The sequence below is a fragment of the Acomys russatus genome, chromosome 11 (genome assembly GCF_903995435.1).
Source record: "Acomys russatus chromosome 11, mAcoRus1.1, whole genome shotgun sequence".
Lineage (NCBI taxonomy): Eukaryota > Metazoa > Chordata > Mammalia > Rodentia > Muridae > Acomys > Acomys russatus.
Window position 1 is genome coordinate 20,344,060 of NC_067147.1, and position 22,069 is coordinate 20,366,128.

The window sequence follows — 22,069 nt, forward strand, 5'->3', positions numbered from 1 at the left end:
GAAGTAGAATCTATTAATATAAAGTAATATGGATGGAAATAGGATAAAAGAAGCCCTGTGCAGGAAAAAATGGTACCTCATGATCTGGGGGCATGTGTGGAGACATCACTGGCTTTATAGAAACAGAAAGAGCCACACCGGTGACAAGAACTTAGGAAGGGGGACAGTGAGAATGGATGGGGAGCAGTGGGTCACCTGATTCAGAATGTTGTGCTATTGGACTACCAAGTGCAGAATGGAGTGAGTACCGTTCCCATCGATTTTATAAAGAACCGAAAAAGAGGACTTTGGGTTGTGGTCCACTTCACTGTTTGAGCCAATGCTGAGAGTGCACAGAATCTTGGTTTTTTAATCGCTATTTCTAATAATACACATATACCAATTAGGAAGACCTCAGTTTTTAATATAATGACAAATGTTTAGGAAAAGGAAAATGGTACTTACCCTGACTACATCATTACACGTTATGTCCACATTGTTGAATTATTTCATCACATAAATACTTAAAAGGACAACATGTAAATTAAAAAGCCAGCTCCTGCCATGACACTCTTCAAGAAAATATGGAAAAATCTGCTTTCTCACCCTTGTCACAGTATTTAAAGCATCACAAATGCATGGTGTGCTGGCTGGTTTTACATTGACATGACACAAGCTAGACTCATTTGAGATCAGGCACTCCAACTAAGAGAATGCCCACAGCAGTTTAAAGGGAGAAACATCTGGGTCCATGTATCTTAGTAAAGATCTTTATTTCTGTGATAAAGCACCACGACCAAAAGCAACATGGACAGGAGAGGACTTATTTTGGTTTATAATTCCACATCATGTCCCAACACTGAGGGAAGTCCAAGCAGGAACTCAAACAGGGCAGGAACCTGCAGGCAAGAGCTGATGCAGAGGCCATGGAGGAGTTCTGCTTACTGGCTTCTTCTTCATAGCTTGCTCAACTTGCTTCCTTACAGCACTCAAGACAATAAGCCCAGGGGTGGTAATACCTGCAGAGAGCTGAGCCCTCCCATATTAATCACCAGTCAATATACTGCACCACAGCCTTGCCTACAGCCTTACATTAGGGAAGCACTTTCTCAACCTAAGCTTCCAACTCTGAGGATTCTAGCTTAGGTCAAGTTGACCCAAAATTAGCCTGCACAATCAGTATTTAAAACTATAATCTAATTTAAAAATTATTCAAAGATAATTATGACTCATGGAAGCGGATGATTCTTTTCAAAATTACATAATGCTTCAGTGTGTTTTGAAAAAGATGGTGCGGAATGGTGGGTGAGAAGGCAGAATGGTTATTACGCACCGCAGAAGCCAGAGAACTGAACTGTAGTAAGTTTTAGCTTGAAAATAATTGCTATTACTCTGATGTTACTATTTACATCTTCCTCCTTAGACTCCAGTGATGTCTTGGAGCATTTTAAAACATCAGTGACTTGCTGAGAACCACAAAATTCATTCTATACCTATATCCTATATCATTGTATAAATAACCCCGATAAAGTTTTATGTAACCATTTCTGATAACAATTTTTCTGTTTTTAAGGTTTTATTTTATGAACTCTGAGTGATTTTGTTGAGTTAGAAGCTGTAAATAGGAATTGTCGATTTTGACAGCACATATTGATTAACTCTGGGCTCTATTTTTCCTGCAGATTTCTAATTGATATCCTTTCCTTTACAGAGCACTGTTTCACAGGAGGTTTCACATCTATTTTCAGTTTCCACAGGGCAGACTGACAAATAATGATTTGCTTTTATAGTTGTAAATTCTGAATAATTAAAAGTATTAAAATATGATGTAATTGATACTTTTTTGATAATTGATATTTTAACATTTCCAAATTAACAAATATCTATGTCATTTATAAGTGCTTCTATACAGCTGCAAGCTTGTGAAACTATAATACTGATTATTAATTTTGTAACTCAATAGAATCCTTAGATTCTTTAAAAAAGAAAATTAAGGTAATATATAATATTTCCATATAAAAGAGATTTCTGGCCTTCTAGTGCTGAATTTTTCTTTTTGTTATAGTTCTAGAAACTAGTCTAGTTCTAGACTAGTTTATCAAGTCTCACTAAAGCATTCACTGTGTGCATCATGGCTTTTCATTTTAAGAATAGAATTCTATGCCTAATTTTCACTCAAATAGAATGGGCACTGGAAACAGAATAGAATAGAATAGAATAGAATAGAATAGAAGAAAAGACAATAGAATAGACACTGGAAGCAGTTGATGAGAGGGAACAGCACGAGAGCCTACTATAATTGTCTTCTGAAAAACTCTACCCAGCAGGGGATCAAAACAAGCTGAGTTTCACAGCCAAACTTTGGACAGAGGACAGGGAGTCCTCTGGATGATTGTGGAGATGGAAGGACTCAGAGGGGACAGGAGCTCCACAAGGAAACCAACAGACCCAACAAATCTGTTCCCAAGGGGTTCTGGCAGAGACTGATGCACCAAACAAGGACTATGCGTGGAGAGGACCTAGGCACCCCACTCAGATGTATCCAATAGGCATCTCAGTCTCCATATGGGCCCCTTAGTAAGGGGAGCAGGGGCTTGCCACGGACTCTACTGCTACTATTTGATTACTTCCCCCCAGTGGCGTGCCTTACCAGGCCACAGAGGAAGAGGATGCAGGCAGTTCCGATGAGACTTGATAGTCTGGTATCAGTTGGTAGTGAAGAAGGGCCCCCTCTCTCTGAGAACGAGGGGCGGGCGGGGAATGGGGGGAGGAGGAGGGAAGAAGGGCTGGACCAGGAGGAAATGAGGGAGGAGGCTACAATTGGGATATAAAGTAGATAATTAAAAAAAAAAATAATGAAAATAAAAAGTAGAATCCTAAATTTAACTGATTTTGTAATAAGTGTCGCAATGTCTGGTCTCGTTGCAGAAGTAACCTGGCAAAGATGAATTTTCTAGCTTATCTGAGATGCAGCTAAAGTAGAGCTCTATTCATAAGAATTTTAGGTCTCTGGCCTCAGTTTGAGGAAATTTCATCTTAGGTAACTTGTTGTGTTTAATCTCATTATGTCCTTAAGGTTAATAAGCATTTTTCTTAAGGTCAATATGAACATTGTTTATTTTCAAGAGGTTAATTATTTGCAATTAAATTAAGCAATGCTTATGGCAGGATGCTGAAGAATAATATCTTATAAATTATTGTTTTCTCATAAATGCAAAAACTTCCTCAGAAACTTTCTAACAAAATGTTACTTTGACTTTTACTAAAATGGTAAAATAGTTATGATCAACAAAAATGTCTGCATTGCCTCAAAAATGGTAAGATGCTAGTTATTAATTTTTGTGTATAGAAGTGCTAATAGTTACAGTTAATATGGCAGCATGATCAATAAATGCATTAAGAGCTATATCGGGTGTTTTTTTAAAAGCATTATGCAAACAATGAGAAAGAAAGGAAAATTAGACAAATTACTTCTACTTATTGAAAATCATTTGTGTGTGTGGGGTCGTTGAGACAGGATTTTCCTGTGTAGCGCTGGCTAGCCTGGAACTCACTGTGTAGACCAGGATGGCCTTAAACTCATAGAGACCAGCCTGCCTCTTCCTTCTAAGTGCTGGGATTAAAGACATGCTCTACCATACCCATACTTAAAATATTATAAAATGTTTATTTTCTGTAAGAACACAACATGACACAGAAGAAAATTTGCTCTTACATTTGATCCAGTAGAGAGGCCATGAGGACAGACAGTTCTGTAGTTAAACTACTTGCCACCAGAGTGAGAGGACAAGAGCTCGGATCCACAGAACCTAAGTGAAAGCCAAGTGTCATGGCAACCAAGCCACCCTGGGAAGGAAGCCACAGGAGATACCCAAAGCAAGATGGCTAGCGAGATTAACTATATTTGTGAGTTCTGGCTTGACTGAGAGATCCTGCCTGAATGAATGTGGAAGAAGAGGCATCAACCTAAGGGTGGCCCCCATCCACACACACAGAAACTTAAAAAATCATCTAGTAAGGAGATGGTGCCATTGATGATAAATACAAGGATGCATTCAATTAATTGTCACTGGGGAATGACTTTTTCTTAAACTAAATGTTATCACTGTGTCCGTGTGAGTGCAATTAGCATGTGGTATGGTACATATGTGGACGTCAGTGGACAACTATGAGAGTCCTTTATTCCATCATAGCCTCTCAGCATGGAGCTCAGATATCTAAGCTTGCAAGGCAAGCACTTTTACTCACTGAATTATCTTGCAGACCTCTGAGACTGAATTTCTGAACCAGCAGGGATCGTTCTATCAAAAGATGTTTACTGCAACTCTTCTGTACTTAATTTAGGAAAGTTGCTAAAGACCAAAACAAACAAACAAAAAACCCCAAAACACTCCTTCGTGGTTATAACCTTTGGGTAGTTCGGGTATTCATTTTGTGACAAGACCTCTACAGATATTTATAGGCAAAGAAGTACCTTCATAACACCACATGAGTATTGAAAAGACAGTGTCTTAGAGAAGTTTTAAAAACCGGCTTAAACCAGAAGACCTACAGAGTCAACTAACCAATTCTCATGGGGGTTCACAGAGAATGAACAACCAACCAAAGAGCTTACATGAATTGGACCTAGACCCCCTACACATATGTAACAGATGTGCAGCATGGTCATCATGTGGGTCCCCAAACGATGGGAGTAAGGGGTGTCTCTGGCTCTGTTTCCTGCCTTTGAATCCTTTTCCCATACCTGGGATGCCTTGTTTGACCTCAATGGGAGCGGATAGGCTTAGTCCTGCCCTGTTTTGAGTTCCCAAGGTGAATTGGTACCTCTTTGGCACCTCATTATTTCTGAGAAGGAGATGGGGGCATAGGGGAAGGCACATGAGGGTGAGACTGGGAGGAGGGGCGATGTTGGAATCGGGCTGTAAAGTGATTAAATTTTTTTTACAGGTTCAAATGATAAATGGAAATTTTGAAAAACTTTAACCCAGGGAAGAATCGTGAAAATTGAAATGATAAATTGACTTTTTCCAGGGGAAAGAGTACAGTAATGTTAAGAAGTAGTAATTAGTAGCAGCAGCAGCAGCAGCAGCAGCAACAATAACGGCAACAGCTTTTAAGGAGTGATTTCTGAAACTGAAGAAGGCAAATCTGGCTAAAATTCCACAAGAAATGAAGCTACATATATGAAAGATAGAAGAACTTAGGATAATTTGATACAGTCAAATAAAAAGTAAACTTCTCTGTTTTGCACTGCTCACTGCTTTCACATGTGTTTAATGGCTAAGACAAAGAAATGACAACACATGCTGTTGAGGCTGTGGGGAAAGGGGGCACTTATTTATTCCTGATGGAAGTGCAACCTGCTATATCCACCATGGACATCAGTATGGCAGTTCCGTAGGAAGCTGAGAATCCATCTTCTTCAGGATTCAGCTATTCCGGTCTTGGGTGTATACTAGAAGGGTTCTACATCCTGCTACCGTGGCATTTGCCCGTGCATGTTCATCGCAGCTCTATTGATAGTAAACAGAAATTAGGAACAGCTTCGATGTCCACCACCTGATGACTGGATAATAAAATGTGGCATATTTAGAAAACAGTATATTACTCAGCTGTTAAGAAAACCTAATTATCCATTCTTCTACTGATGGACACTTAGGCTGTTTCCATGTTCTGGCTATTATGACTAAGGCTGCTATGAACATGGTTGAGCAAATGTCCTTGTTGTGTGCTGGAGCATCTTCTGGGTATATTCCAAGGACTGGAATAACTGGGTCTTGAGGAAGATCTATTCCCTGTGGTACATTTACACTATGGAATACTACTCAGCTATTAAAAACAAGGAATTCCTGAAATTTGTAGACAAATGGATTGAACTAGAAATGATCATAATGAGTGAGTTAACCCAGAAACAGAAACACTCAAATGGTATATACTCACTTATATCTGCATACTAGCCCAAGGGGCATGTCCCATGAAAGTCTTCACTTACCAGGAAACTGGGACAGAGGGGAGGACATCCTATTGGGACTCTAGATGAGAGAAGCATGGGAGAATGGCAAAGTAGAAAGATCCAGAGGGTCCTAGAAACCTACAAGAAGAACATTATGATAGGCAGATTTGGGCCCAAGGGTTCCACTCAAACTATGGCACCAGCCAAGGACAATACGTGCAGTAAACTTCAAACCCTCACCCAGATCTAGCCAATGGACAGGACATTCTCCACAGTTGAGTGGAGAGTGGGGTCTGACTTTCACACATTCTCTGGTGCCTCATATTTGACCACACCCCCTGGATGGGGAGACCTGGTGGCACTCAGAGGAAGGACAGCAGGTTACCAAAAAGAGACTTGATACCCTATGAGCATCTACAGGGGGAGGAAATCCCCCTCAGGAACAGTCATAGGGGAGAGGAGTAAGGGGAAAATGGGAGGGAGGGAAGAATGGGAGGATACAAGGGATGGGATTGCCATTGAGATGTAATATGAATAAATTAATAAAATAAAATACAAAAAAGAAAACCTAATTATAAATTTTGCAAGTCAGTGGGTTGGGGCTAGGAAAAAAAAATGTTCCTGAGTGAGGTAACCAAGACCACAAAAGATAAATATTATATATTTTCTGTTATATGTAGATGTCAGTTTTCAAGTCTTTGCTATGAATGTTACAATTTCAATAGCTACAGGGGCTAAGTACCTAGTGGGACACTAGCTGGGATGGGAGGATCTCCCAAGGAAAAGGAAACAGAATATATTGTTATGGAGAGACAAAGGAGGAACTAGAATAGTGGATTAAAGAGGAAAGGTGGAAGAGAAGGGTAAGGAAGGAATATAGGGAGGAACAAATAACACTAGAGGCCAGTTGAAATTTATATGGAAATCCAATACTATAAATTATGTTTCCTAAAATATACATATAAGAAAAAAATGTAAATGTAGTTGCCAGATAATAAGGGAGAGAGTTCCCCAACCAGACATGATTTTTTTCAGCCCCCATCAGAGAAGTGTCATCTTGCAGCAGATGGGAATGACTCTATGAACTCACAAATGGACAAAGAAATAATGTCTTCCAGACCCAGCTGGACTGATACTCAAATGAACTCTAGCACATATACTGTAGCGTTATAAGATCTGCACGTTTAAGCAAGAACGAGTACCAGAGGTGAGCAGAGAAAGGGGACTCTGGCTCTGATCCCCAACTCTGGAATCCATCTGCAACTGATGCTGTCAGGCAGAGGAAAATCAGTCTTCTCCAACTAAATCTTGCTGGCTGTATCAGTCACATCCTAGGGAAGGCTGCATGCTCATCATAGACTTTATGTCTTATTTTGCATTGTTTGGGATTGTTCTGCATCTCTGATCTTTTGATTCTTTATTTTGTTTTTGGTTTTTTTTGTTTTTGTTTCTGTGTTTTTTTGTGTATGTTTCTTACTTTTGTTGTTGTTTTATTTTTATCTGTTATGTTTGTTTTACAGAAGAGGAAAAAACTAAGTTGGTGGGTGGGTAGTAAGGAGAATAAAACATGATCAAAACATACTGTGTGAAAATTTTCAATTAAAATATTTTTTAAAAAGACTTGTTGAAAATACTGTAAAATTTACCATAATAATTTCAGATGTATGTATTTTTCTGTGAGCCTTGCAAAGATCTAAAAGGCCTTCACTTAGGGAAACTTCAATGTGGAGAACTGCTGTAACAAGCAAGAGATGCTATCAACAGGCACAGTATAAGTAGAAATGTAATAGATAAGTACAAAAAAAAGACATCATGAGGGTTAGGGGATTTTGCTCATGATTTTGAGGAATGGAGAAAAAAGACATAAATGGTCATTGTTCACTTTGGTATCCTACCTCTAGGCACTAAATTCTTGACCTAGAGGCCAGGCTACAGAATTTGTACAAAAGGACCAGATACTAAGTATTTTCAATTTCATGGGCCGTGTAGTCTATACGGAGCATGAAAAAAAAAAAGCTACATATAATGTGGTAACTTGGATATAGTTATACAACAGGGAAGCTACATTCCTAGATGCCAAAAATTATTTTCATAAAATTTTCATGGGTCATGAATTATTATTCTCATTTTCAGTCATTAAAAACATGGAACGAGTACTTTGTCCATGGGCTTACTCACACACAAAAAAAACCTCTGAACCCATTTCCTGCAACCTGACCTAACACAGTACATTCGGGGAACACAGTGGAGAGACCTGAGAAAAACAGAGCCTAGATCACTCTCTTGCTTATTATCCTAATTGATACACACATAATTTCAAGGACTCTATGTTCTCCATTCAGTATTGCAAAGGGTGCCACAAACATGCAAGTACTATTGGCTAAGAGCAGGTTTCACATTTAACTATATCTCAGAAGTGGACTGGGCTAAAAGAATTTTTAAATACCCAGTTAAAAAAAAAACCCACCAAATATTAGATCTGAAAATTGGTACCACATACCAAAAAAACTGAATGAGCAGCCTGAAGCAAATGCTTAGGTAGTGTACTCAAACCTGATTTTTTTCTACTGTTTTTTTTTTTTTTTTTTAATTTGGGTCTTCAGAACAATTACAATTGTTCAATATTATAAGGTGGCATCATCATCAATCACCAAACATTTGTTATATGTCAGGCACCCTGCTCAACTGTTCACAAATATTTTTATTTAATTCTCATTCCATTTCTCTGAAGAAAAGGAAACATTTATGCCATTTTACAACTGAAGTACCTATCCTTGAACAAAAGCCTTTACTTTTTCTTTGTTCCTCCTCGATCCTCCTCTCTATGCATTTTAAACTTACCCAAACAACTTTAATTATTTCAGTTTTTTTTTAATATGCTGCTGATCCTCAAGTAGCCGTAAAATCCTGATCAGGAAATTTCTTCCTCCCATTAAGCACCACAATTCCCCATTTCACCACTGCATTATTCCCTCTTCCCTCCTGCCCACCAGCTCTCAGACACAAAGACTTTATCCTAAGATCTCAGTCTGTCTCATGGACTTGTCCAGTTTATCCCCAAAGAACCTGGCACTTGGTGCGCTAAGAAATCTTCTTGAACAAACTTTGTTTTTTAAAGCAAAGAACCACAAGATAATAAGACAAAAAAAAAAAAAAAATAAGTGCCATATGCCTACAGTAGTTAAAAAAAAAAAAAAAAGAGAAAGAGCGAGATACAAGGTTTGCAGCGAGTAGAAATACTCAAACGAGAGTCTAATGAAGTGGTCCAAATTAGAAGCTTGCTTGAGTTGCTAAGGAATTGTGGCCTTGGACAATACCCCGGATCATGTAAGACAGCATTAATACTAATGAGGATTTAGGACCGTGTTTTGAGACTAGAGAAGTTAATAAAAGTGAAGGAATTAAAAACCACGACAGATGTTGTGATTTCTCAATAAACTTTCACTGTTAATGCTGATGGCTTTATCAATATTTATACAAACCCATAAAAAGATTGATTAGCAACACACTGAACATTTAATTAACAGTAATATTGTATATATGTGTGTATATATATTCATCCTGCTTACTATTTTTAACATGTAAGTAATAATAGACAAAGGTATCTTTAAGACCTTCCTGTTATATGAAGATGCAATAATATTGGTCATCTACTAAATAATTTAAAATCTTAATCTATTTATACATGACACACAAATTTCTCAGTCCTCTTCAGTTATCCAAAAGATTATGTCCACCTTGAAGCTGACCTCATGTTTAAAAAAAATTACCTTAGCACATTTAAAGTGACTGTCACCACAGGCAATTGTTTAGATTCTGATTATTATACTTTAAAGGCCCCTAGAATTTTTACTTCCATCCTCAAAATCCTCAGGCACAAGTTCACTATAAAGATCAGTTCTACTCCAATCAGTTTCTTCTTTCTCCTTCTCGAGCCAATCAGAAAGCCCATCTACATCTTAGCCAAACTCAAAATTTATAGTTGAGGGCATGGAAAAGAACAAAAATAGAACAGTGGGAGTGTGTTTGAAAATCCTACTCCTTATTAGGGCGTCTGCTCTGAAGTTGAGTTACTACAGCTGAGCTGAGCCGCTATTAACAGAAGTGAGTTCTTGAGCCAGACAGCAACAGTAAATAAAGGAACCCATGCTTACATTCATTTGATGGTTTTGCAGACTAGAGATGTGTTTCTGGCACCGTTATTCAACGCTCAGGAAACAAAGCTCACGAAACACTATGTTCCTTAGGATGTTCTCCTCGTGCAGTTAAGGGAATCAAACAAATGAGGCACAGAGAAGGAATTTAAATTTAAGTGAGATTTTCGTCCACGGTAGCTTCCAGATTCTGTTTATTTTTTTTAACTTTATTTTGTAAGTGCTTTTGGCCTCTTGTGTAAATAATAATTAGATTCAGGAAGATTCCGTTTTCTTTAAAAACCCTCAGAGACTACTTTAGCCTTTCTTGCCAGCTCTTATAAACTTACTTTAGTGAAAATAAGGACAGAATATCTTTACAACGCAGGGCTGCTCTTAAAGACAGAGAGGCATCTGTTAGCCTGGCCTGCCTGGAAGATGTCCTGAGTGTGGATCAGAACACAGTATTTTCCTGAGGTAAAGAAAGTGTGTGTCTTGGCAGGAGCTCACACAACTCACTGTATAATTTGCTTTCTCTTCCCCTAGGGAACAAAACTGAATAAAGATCAGTAGAAGGATACTTAATATTCTCAACATTTTCCAGGCATAATTTCCATCTAGGGACAGAGAGACTTTTAAAATGATTCTTTGACCTCTGGGGGAAATCAACTAAATCCAACATTATATTGTTTAAAGCAATTTTATTACCTTCTACCTACAATTTCATCTAGAGAGGTCACCACTACGCAGTGGGAAACCAAAACCTCCAAATAACCAATCTACAGAGAATTCCTTAAAAATCTAATTTTTTTTAACTGAAAAAAACTCTTGTAGAATATTTAATAGTGCTTACTGTTTTATTCCACTACTGGACCTCCTAAATTGTTTCATTATTTTGATTACAATAAAATTATTACTTAATTTCAAAGAAATAAATTAACAAAAGTTAATATAAAGTGTGTTAAAAATTATATTCAAGATACAAGCGAGGATTGAAAAATAGGCGGTCAAGGGGAGAACATTGGTTTTCTCCAGTAAGAAAAATATTTAGTCTACTGAGAGTCAAATTAAATAGTAAATACCAACCCAAAACAAATGAACTTGCAAAACAGGTTCAGGAGTCTAGACCGCTGGCTGAGTGTGTTGAATGGTAGAAAATCTACTTAGTTTACTCAAGTCCCGGGGTCTATGCCTATCACTACATTAAAAACATCATCTTCGCTGTGTAGTGCCCACCATTTTTTATCATAGCCATAAAGAACAGAACAATTTGATCTCAAGAATCCTGGTGTGATCTTTAATAACCCACAGCAAGGATACTCTGGATGCCAGAGATGGGGGAGGGCAGATGAAAGACAAACGCAACCACTGAAGCAGCAAAGGGCTTTGGATGTGTTCCAAAGTGGAGTACTTGCCTAGTATGTGCTTTGAGGTACTAGGTTCTGCCTTTGCTGTGGTGGGTCACATTGGTAATAGCAGCGCTCAGGAGAGTGAGGTTGGAAGAATGCCTGGAGTTTGGGGGCACCCTGGGCCAGTGTGGTCTGCATAGTGAGACCCTGTCTCCCAAATCACAACAAAATAAAACCCAGAAGGACAGTGCTGTGAACTGGCTGCCTATAGGGACAGGGTGGGAATGAAACCCTGGCAGAGTTTGTTGTGGCTTATCTGTTTTTTAAATTTACTTTTCAGGTGATTTGCATTACCCAGACTCAGAAGAACTTAAGTGATGCTCAGCATCACCTGTACTTTACACTATTTAATTTCTTCCAATCCCGCCTCCCCCCTCCATCCCCACTGTCTCCAGTTGCTCCACCATCAGGCTAGCACTGAATAAACCAAAGGTGTCTTTGACTCAAGCTCTTTCAGTTTTCAATATTTCTGGTATACTATGTTTCTTTACATCAACCCTGCTTTCTGAAAGCTTGAATATTTATTTATTCATTTATTATTCGATTTAGTGGATTTTATCTTCTCTTCTCACCATTCTGTTTTGCAATTCATCCTGAAAATAGTCCGTTTTCCCTCAACCTGAAGGCATCCATAAATATGTGTGTGTGTGTGTGTTTGTGTGTGTGTGTGTGTGTGTGTGTGTGAGAGAGAGAGAGAGAGAGAGAGAGAGAGAGAGAGAGAGAGAGAGAGAGAGAGAGAGAGAGAGAATGCACAAGCTCTTCCTCAGTTACAAAGTGTAGTGAATTGAAAATGTCTCCTAGTAAGTGACGATAGAATTGAAGAAATGAGGACTAAATTGATCTTTACTCCCTAATGGCAAACTTTTAGAAGGGAAATTCATCCATCGAATTACCCCAGTTTGTTTATTTATTTATTTTTTTTTGTATCCTGGGACTAATGAACAAACTTTAGAGAGGGTGGGATGGCCTTGTTGAGCCCCATGGAACTCACTCGAGCCCCGTACTTTGGACTACCCCCACAGGTAGCATCTTCTAGTCTACCTCCTTCATCACTGAAAAGATCCCCTGCCTGCTTCTATAGTGGGAGCGGATTTGAGATGATGGTTGGGGAAGAGAATTGAAGCAGACCAAAAGGAGGGTAGGATGACCTTCCATGTGTTCAAAAGCCTATTCTACATTGAAGGTACACGCTCCCTCATTTGTCCGTGTAAAGGAAGCCAGGAGAGACATCCCAGTCCCTAAGTCCTGAGGCCCCATCTCAGCCCCTTCTCATTTCAGATTCACGGAGGACCACCAAGCTTCTCTGCAAGCTCCAACCTTCCTTGCTAGTCCTCTTCCTCATTCATTCATTTCCCAGATCCTGCTGCTCCTGACTCTATTTCCCAAGCTGTCTCCTTCTCCTCAATCCCTGGGAAGGGCATCTTGTATTCTGTTGAACTCTTTTTTTTTTTTTTTTTTTTTTCCCTGACTGGTTTCAGTTTTTTCCCATGTCCATGCTGACTTCTCCACCTTAGGACACACAACCTCGCATTCCCTTCATTAGTTCCCATCTTAGCTTACTCACTTCCCAGGCTTTCTGGACCAGCTTCCCCCTTCGTTTCCACGAGTGTAGCTCTTTTTCTTCTTCTTCGCTACTTTAGGATGCCCACTAACTGGTGAGCAAAGTCTCTTGGCAGCTTTTAAAGCCTTACCTCAAGTCTTTTCCCAAATGCACCTTACAACATTTCAGTGTGTTGAGAGTCTCTTGTGAAGCTCCTGACCCCTCCCCACCACCACCAAGGCTGGTGTACCTGGACCCGGGGTGGGTGGGGAGGGGGCTGCACAAACTGATGCACCAACCAAGGACATTGCAAGCAGAGAACCTACACCCCCTGTTGAGATGTAGCTGACGGACAGCTCATTCTCCAAGTGAGGAAGAGAGGGGTAAAACAGGAGACTGCCTCTGATATGAACTCTGGTGCCCGTGATTTGATCACTGCTCCTTGGTGGAGAGGACCTATGGGGACACAGAAGAAGGGGATGCAGGCTGTCCAGATGAGAGCTGATAGGCTGTGGTCATATGGTGGGGAAGGAGAGCCCCACGTGTTAGAGGTCTAGGGGAGGGGACTAGAGCAGTAGAGGGAGGGAGAGTGAGAACAGGAAGGTAAGAGGGAGAGGATTACAATCAAGATGTAAATGTGAATAAGTTATAATAAGATAAAATAAATAATAAAAAAATTCAGTGCATGGGTGTGCTTGACAGTGAAGGCAGAGCTTTACACATGCTTGTAGACATTCTACTGCTGAATGACACTGTTGTTTTTTATTAAAAGTTGAAACAGTATTTTTGAGTTGCCTAGGCTGGCCTTGAACTTACTCTGCAGCTCGAGTATAGTTCTTTTATTTCATCTGTCATAAGCAACAACAACAACAACAAACCTGTCTCCATGGGCTGAGATTCGTTTCTTGAAACATAAATGTACTTGTAGACTTGTTCCAGTATTTTCATTTTTCTTTCTGCAAATCATTAACTTTTTAGTGTTTTATAAAATTATTTTATGATTTTTTACTATGGGGAATTTTATAGAAAAGAGGAAGCTGAAAGGCAGTAGTTTGAAGTTTTTGTTAAGAGACAACTTTTAAAAAGACAGTAGTCTGTCAGGTCAGAAAAAGCAAGCGAGAAAGCATGTGGGAAGCAGGTCACGAGTGGGACCCAATGTGTAGTGACAGTGGCCCTGTGCTGCGGGTCTTGTAATATAAAAAGGGAAAACACGTGACCAAAAGGTATTTTCTAGGTTCAGATTCTTTTATGTTTGAATGACTGTGGGCCATTCCCAAGTTAGGGGAACGTTCTGTCTATATGTGTTTGAAACATTTTTTTTCTCAAACATATGCATTCTATTTTGTGTACAGAATTGGCTCCTACATGCTGGGTTTGCAGTAAGTTAGAAGTGACACTACTCAGGGTAGGAATTCAAAGGAGAAGAAACACTTAGGAGAACTGAGATGATGGTAGGTGGGACAGTCAGTCACAGGGTCCTGAGCAGAGTCATGAAGGACGGATTTGGATATGAGGGGAAAATCTGATGGAGTGAAATATTCAGAGCTATTGTTAAAGAAGCACAGAGCTGATTTCTATTGCATTTTCCTTAGCACCTTGGCATTGCTCCTGCTTGTGCAAAAATGGTAGCATAAAATCAAGTCGTTCAGTATTCCCACCACCAAAGCTCAAGGTACACAGAGCCTCTTAGCATGCAGACACATGGTAATTTAAGGAAACCTTCTCAGCAGTGAATGGCAAAACAGTTGAGGGTTTTACTGAAGGTTACATCAACCATTTATTCCTTCTGTGTGCTGTCAGGCTGGGAGACACAGAGCCTCCCTGGAGTGTCTTCTTGGTCCCCCTTGGCACCCCACAGGCATGAAAGTAGACACTTCCTCACCCACCTCTCCAATTCAGTGTGTGTCAAGTTTGCATGACTTCATGCTGAGGATGAAACACGTGTTTTTATTTACTAATGAATTCCCATTTTTAAAATTCTTTTTATTTTTGATATTATATGGTAATTACCTGATTTCTCCCTTCCCTCTCTTTCCTCTAAAGCCTCCCATATAGCCCTTCTTTCTCTCTTTTATATTCATGCCCTCTTTTTTCATTAATTGCTGTTACATGTGTATATGTACATATATATATATATATACATATGTATTTCTAAATGTAACTTACCCAGTTTATATAATGTTACTTGTATGTATGTTTTAATAGCCACTGTGCCTGACATAGTACCACAGAATGCTAATAACCCTATTCAGAAAACATACACTTACTTGTATCATTCTTATTTGACCCACAATCTAACTTTTTTGTTTGTTTGTTTTGTTTTGATCTTGAGAAGAAACATCTTATTGGAATGAAAAAAACCCAATTTTTATGGTTTTAGGGCCCACAGAGATAATTTTCCATACTCCATGTGGCCTGGGCTAGGCTGACTTGCAATCTGTCCCCTGGCCCATGCTGAGAGTGTTCAGGGTCATGTCTGCCTTTCTATGAGTGCTAGGATGAAGCTGAGGTACTTACACTTTAACAGAGAACGAAGGACCGAGCCATCTCCCCTGTCCCTAGCAGCTGTCATTGATTGTCCTTAGCCTGTGAGAACCGTTGACGTAATTCCAACAGTTTAAGTATGAATCGTCACCGATTTGCAGACTGTCCAGAATGATGCTTTTATGTCTGAGTGAGAAGGGAGCTACTCCAGATGGCATAGCAGTTATCTTGCAAGTGAAAAAGCAAACTCTTAAATCACATAAATTGAGTTACTAAGCCAACATGAACTTAAATCCCCTTTATAGTTTATCTCCTACCCTAAATTTACCTGAAGCTTTATTCAATTCCAAAACATTTCTTGTTCTGGCACCTAGAAATAAAATTTTCCCTCTTTCTTTAACTTGTTCACATTCTTCATTCAAAATTAGATAATGTTTGTTCAAGGGCTTTATTCTGATCACGTTAAATTATTTTTTGAATTCACTGAAATTCTGTTCCTAACTACATTCGATTAGCTTAAAGCATTACACATTATTAGTGCCTAGATTTATTACTTAGAACCCTCCTTGTTTCCTCGATTTTACTAGTAAAAAGTACTGTATTCTTAAAATATGTTAATCTTGGATAATGTTGTAGGGGTGATATTAGCTTTTAATATTATTAAAAATTAAAATATTATAACAGAATAGGTACTGATGTAATTAAAGCTCATATACTGTACATTATATAAAAGTTGTATAGCATTTATATGAACACAAATAAATTAATTACATACAAATGTGTTTTAAATTTATTAAATTCAAATTCCAATTTAATATATGCAAAACATCAATGAATTGTGTGTTTATATGTTTTCTGTGATCTTTGATTTTTTTTAAGTAATTTTACTTGATTGTGGACAAAGCTCCAAAATATTCCTATGTGCATACTTAATGCCATAGACACAAAACTAGTAAATGATGCCCTTGAAATCCGTCATGCCTAATGGGGCTAACCTCCATATCTGAGTGTTTCACATTTTCCAAATGGTCTGCCATCTGTGACAGGACAGAGTGAGCACCTGTAATCCAGCCTTACTGCAAGAAGTTCTAAACCCAAATCTGATTTCTACAGTAAACACAATTAGACCTTTATATTGAATGCAAGTTCCAGGTTGTTTTAATGCATTAGTAATATACAATGCCTCCTCAAAACTATCGATTAATTCAGACTGTTACAAAATCTCCCATAACCATTCTTTTACCTTATAGGCCTCTGAAACCCATCTCCAGTCAAGTATTAATAGTTTTATTTTATAGCAAAAAATCAAATCAGTAATACAAGACTTGATATAAACTATGTAAGGAATGGGGAATGGTAGTCCCAGAAAAGGGTTTAGAAGAAACTTTAAAAAGAGAAAAAGTTTTCTACAGGCTTTTATTTGCAAAAGCTGCCATATCCCTTAAAGGATGGGCTAGAAGTTAAGAGATGGGGAAATTCCAGTGTCTTCTAAATTGGAAATTAAAATGAAGCAGTAATTGTTGGACAATGAAGAATACAGCAGTATACATCAAACAGTGATGGTAAAGATGACCTCAAGATGAATGTATTGCTTTGAAGAAAATTTTGTGAATTTCGGTGGATTCTATAGGAGTGACAAAAGATCATGACTGAGGGAGAAGAAGCCATAAGCTCAAGATGGAAGACAAAGAAAGGCGGGCTCAGTCTGGGGTCAAAGAAAGCTCAGCAGTGTTCCCAACATTCGTCATTTGTTCTGATAAAATCAAGAGGAGACTTAAGTACAGATCATTAAAGGAATTATAGAATAGTGAAGAAAATAAATTAAATAAATAAAAACTAAAGAAGTTGTATTTACTGATTTAAGTAAGTCTCTTTAGGAAAATCATAAAATTTTATACCTAGAAAGACCACATGGGGATGCACGGTACCAACTGCTGGTGGTGATGGGAGCAAATGGAGTGGCATTGGAGGTAGAGAGACAGAGATGGTGGGTATTTTGTCTTCATAATCCAATATTCTTTTTACGCCTATTTATTTCAACCAAGTCTCTGAAAGCAGTGGCCTTCATATAAGCTATTAACAATGCATGTTACTTGGAGGTAGGTATTACGTGGAAGTTAACACATAACCACAGTTGGAATCAAATTTAAACTAATTAAGCAAAGAAAATTGTTTCTGTGGAAATGATTTAAACATGCTAACTGTGGGGATTCACCTCAATAGTTTCTATACAAATTTAAGAAAAGTATTTTCAGGTAATGGAGGAGCTGACTACAGAAAGGAGGGAGGAAGTTGTGGACAGGGATTAGGATTGAGGGGGGCTGGGGAGGGGTATAATGAATGTCCAAATATCCATGTATAACAGTCATATATGTATATATAGGAATGAATGAGAAACAGAAAGAACCTTCCCAAGCTGTAGCTTTCACATAGGCAACACAGGTTTCTTTACATGGCATTAAAACACTTCCACTTAATCCGAGTGATAACATCTTCTTTAAATAAGAATATTAGCATCTTGGCATCCTGGCACTTGGAAGGCAGAGGCAGGATGATCTCTGTGAGTGTGAAAACCATCCTGGTCTATACACCAAGTTCTGGGAAAGCTAGGCTACATAGAGAGACCCAGTCTCAAAAAAAAAATTATTGAATTTTATGTCTGTTCCTGTGTGTTTGGGCACGTGCACATGGGTGCCACAATCCAGAGCATGCAAGTGGAGGTCAGAAAACAACCAACAGATGTGGTCCTCTGCCTTTATCACACAAGTACTTTCCCAGGCTGAGCTATCTCACTGGCCCAGTTTAAAAATCTGATAGTCAAAGTCTTACACCTCACACCACAGAGCATAAGTGCAGGGGAGCTGCTACCTGTGTGACACTTCTTAGGAAGCCCAGAACCAAGGAAGACGAATGATTGTCCTATAATCACAGTAAACAGCATTTTATCCCTCCAGGATGCTAACCTATACCGGTTCCTTCTGCCCTTTGGCATCTCAGACACACTTCTGCAGCCTTAGATTGCATGCACTAGCTCAATGTTTAAACGGCTGAAAAGGTCTTTCAATTTATCTGCCAACATAATCTAGTAGAATATTGTTTAAAATAGCTACTCCAGAATGCTGAGTGAGCTTTAAGATTTGGTGAAATCCTTCTTTTTTTTTTTTTTTTTTTTATTAATTTATTCTTGTTACATCTCAATGTTTATCCCATCCCTTGTATCCTCCCATTCCTCGCCCCCCCCCCATTTTCCCATTATTCCCCTCCCCTATGACTGTTCCTGAGGGGGATTACGTCCCCCTATATATTCTCATAGGGTATCAAGTCTCTTCTTGGCTACTTGCTGTCCTTCCTCTGAGTGCCACCAGGTCTCCCCGTCCAGGGGACATGGTCAAATGTGAGGCACCATAGTACGTGAGAAAGTCATATCACACTCTCCACTCAACTGTGGAGAATGATCTGACCATTGGCTAGATCTGGGAAGGGGTTTAAAGTTTACCTCCTGTATTGTCCTTGGCTGGTGCCTTAGTTTGAGCGGGACCCCTGGTCCCAAATCTGCCTATCATATTGTTCTACTTGTAGATTTCTAGGACCCTCTGGATCTTTTTATTTTGCTGTTCTCCCATGCGTCTCTCATTTAGAGTCCCAATAGGATGCCTTCCCCTCTGTCCCAGTTTCCTGAAGGTGAAATCCTTCTTAATGTAAGTAAAGGTTGTGACCACATTCATTGTGCTTTCACAGAATCAATAATAACAGGAAGAGAGGCTGGCAGATTAAGTCGTTTCACAATTTCCTCTAACTTTGCTTTGACTTAATATTGAACATAGTAATAATGGCTTATGTAATATATAAAGCAAATATTATGAAAATCTCAGCAATGTTTTTTTTTTTTTGTATTTTGAAATGCAATAGCCACCCTTTCCCCTTTGTTTGGGTGTGTACACCTATAAGCACACCCTCAGGTTACAACTTTTTAAAGATTTTACTCCATAGAATATGCTTGAAATACACATTTATATTACAATGCCCTTTGCATAAATCCACTGACCCGTTTTTCTAAAATAAAAAAAAAAATGCTTCTGGGTTTTTACTTGCATTGAAACGGTAACAAACAGAGAGCTGAACTGCATCCACCCAGAACTTTGAAGATAATACTTCGAGTTGCACAACTGACCTTTTCCACAAAAAGTACAGGCATTCATGGCCTCGAAGGCACGCATGTACATTATGGAACATTTTGAAAATAAGAATCGTGTTGCTTTTCTTGTATATGAACCAATTTAGATGTCAGATACTTCTTTGCATTTCCTTGCATATTTGTAAACATGGCTTTCAATATTTTTTTATAACTTAAGGGAAGATATTTGATGACTTCACAAGCGAATACACAATACCTTCCTCAGTGAGCTGCACAGAAGGGGAAAAAAATAATTTAAAAAAGCCATACGTTTAGCAGATTTTTTTCAGACACAGACAAGAGAAACCAGATACACACACCGCAAATGTATCTCAAGTCCTGACATGAGGACCACAACCCCAGCATCTCCAGCGCAACCCAGAGGCGGGAGCATGGAGAGCACCGCACTCACCTGTCTGGCTGAGCTGCGATGTGCTTCTACTTCTTCGAGACACGATGGCAACCACTTTGGCACTGAGGCTGGATCTTCGCTTCTTCCCACCCGCCCCGACGGTACCCACGGCCGTGTCTGATTGGCTGCCGTCATTGTGTTCCAGGGTGTACATCTCTCCACTTACACTGGTGCTCTTGATGATGGCTCTTCCTGACGTCCCCATCCGTCTGCCTTGCATTTTGGGGGTAAATGAACTATATTTACAAAGTAAAAACATATATGCATCCATAAATTACAGGTCAGCATTACTGAAACTCGTAAACTAATTTTTAAAAAATAATCCAGACACATTATTTTTTTTTAGGGGAAATAGCCAGCTGAGTGGTGTACATATTTTCAGATCACATCACTTTTATTTCTAAAAGAAATGAGTTATTTTGTGTGCCTGAGTGAAGGCTGGAGAGAATATGAATGCACAGTGAGCCTATGGGAGTCAGAGGCTACATCAGATCCCCCAGAACAGAGTTACAGATGGCCGTAAGCTGTTATTTGGGTATTGGGACGCGAACCCTGGTCCTTGGGGAAAGCAATGAGTGCTATTCATGCTGAGCCATATCTGCAGCCCCATCACTTTTTAATAGATGTTTACAGAGCACAGATTAAACACTGATTTTTTTAAAAGACAAGGTCTCACTCTGTAGCCCTGACTTTCCTAGAGGTTTCTGCATAAACCATGCCCCCGAATCTGCTGCAGGAGTGCTGGGATTAAAGTGTGTACCCTCCACCACCATGCCTGGCTCTAAGCTGTAAAGTTTTGCCATCCTTCTTGTCAATACAGTGGACACATTAGCCATAACCCAGATTAGGTAGTCGGAGTAGTGACATTCTATGCGATTCAGAAAGCATTACAATATTTCTACAAATAATAAAATAGAAACCAGGGATGCTGTGTAATTTGTGTTCACCTGTTTAATGGTGTTTAAATTAAAGTGATTCCCCTTTAATCAATGAAGGGATGAGTTCAAGAAGATGGTAGGGAGTGGCTAGAAAGATTTAAAAAAAAAAAAAAAAAAGACTGGGGCTTCTGGATTCCAGAAACATCATACTAAAAACCAAGACTGTCCTTTGATGAGAATAATGAGGAATGTGTAATCTTAGTCTGAGCTACTTTAATTGGACAATATCAATGTTCCAACAACTATGAAGACATTTTCGAGGTGCTAAGGTCAATCTCAGGGCCTCACACACTCTTGGCAGGTACGCACTGAGCTCTTCCAGCCCCCAATGACTAATAAAGTATTATCATTTCTCATTTTGTTCCCACCAGATTTTAAAAGTTTTAAATCATTTGCAAACTTCATAGTTTGCAGCTTATTTTTCAAAAAATTAATGAAGATAAATTACATGACTAGCCAAAAGCTGATTTTTTGTGGTCTATAGTAACAATTCTAACCAATGTAGTAAGCACATGGCCTACATGAGTCTGCACCAGGTCCTCTGTGTAATATATGCTAGCTTTTCGCTTAGTATTTTTATGAGTCTCCCAACTATGAGAATCAATGGTCCTCTGACTATTGTGCCTGCTCTTGAGACTCTTTCCCTTCTATCCTGTAGCATGTCCAACTTTGATATGACAGTTTTTGCTTCATGTTTTTACATTTTCTTTTGTCATGTTTAGTTGCCATCTCTTAAAAACTTGTCTCTCCTAATGAGAGACGGAACAAGAGTAGATGAAAAAAAATGGGATGAGATGGGGAAGCTCTGCGAGGAGCACATGGAAAAAGAAACCATGATCAGAATACATTATATGAAAAAAAAAATCTATTTTCAGTAAAAGTTAAAATATGTTGGATAAAAATACCAGCACTAATGCATTCTCTTCTCACACCTGCTAACACTAGATTCTCTTGTGTCCTCATGGATTTACTTGAATGGATTTATGCTTATACATCTTCTTCAGGCATGCTCTCGCTGTCTTCATTCCCTATTTATCGAATTGCCAA

General features: G+C 38.9%; 1 protein-coding gene across 19 annotated transcripts in view; it reads right to left on the reverse strand.

Annotated features, from left to right (window-relative positions):
* The window catches only part of Rims1 (regulating synaptic membrane exocytosis 1), a 479,929-nt gene that overhangs the window by 49,309 nt on the left and 408,551 nt on the right, over window positions 1-22,069 (reverse strand). For 14 of the 19 annotated variants that reach the window (XM_051152982.1, XM_051152985.1, XM_051152984.1 and 11 more), the window contains one exon: window positions 20,085-20,320. In XM_051152982.1, the coding sequence (XP_051008939.1) occupies window positions 20,085-20,320 (236 nt within the window). The remainder of the gene's footprint in view (window positions 1-20,084; window positions 20,321-22,069) is intronic. The other 5 variants (XM_051152989.1, XM_051152988.1, XM_051152996.1 and 2 more) reach the window with 1 other exon arrangement.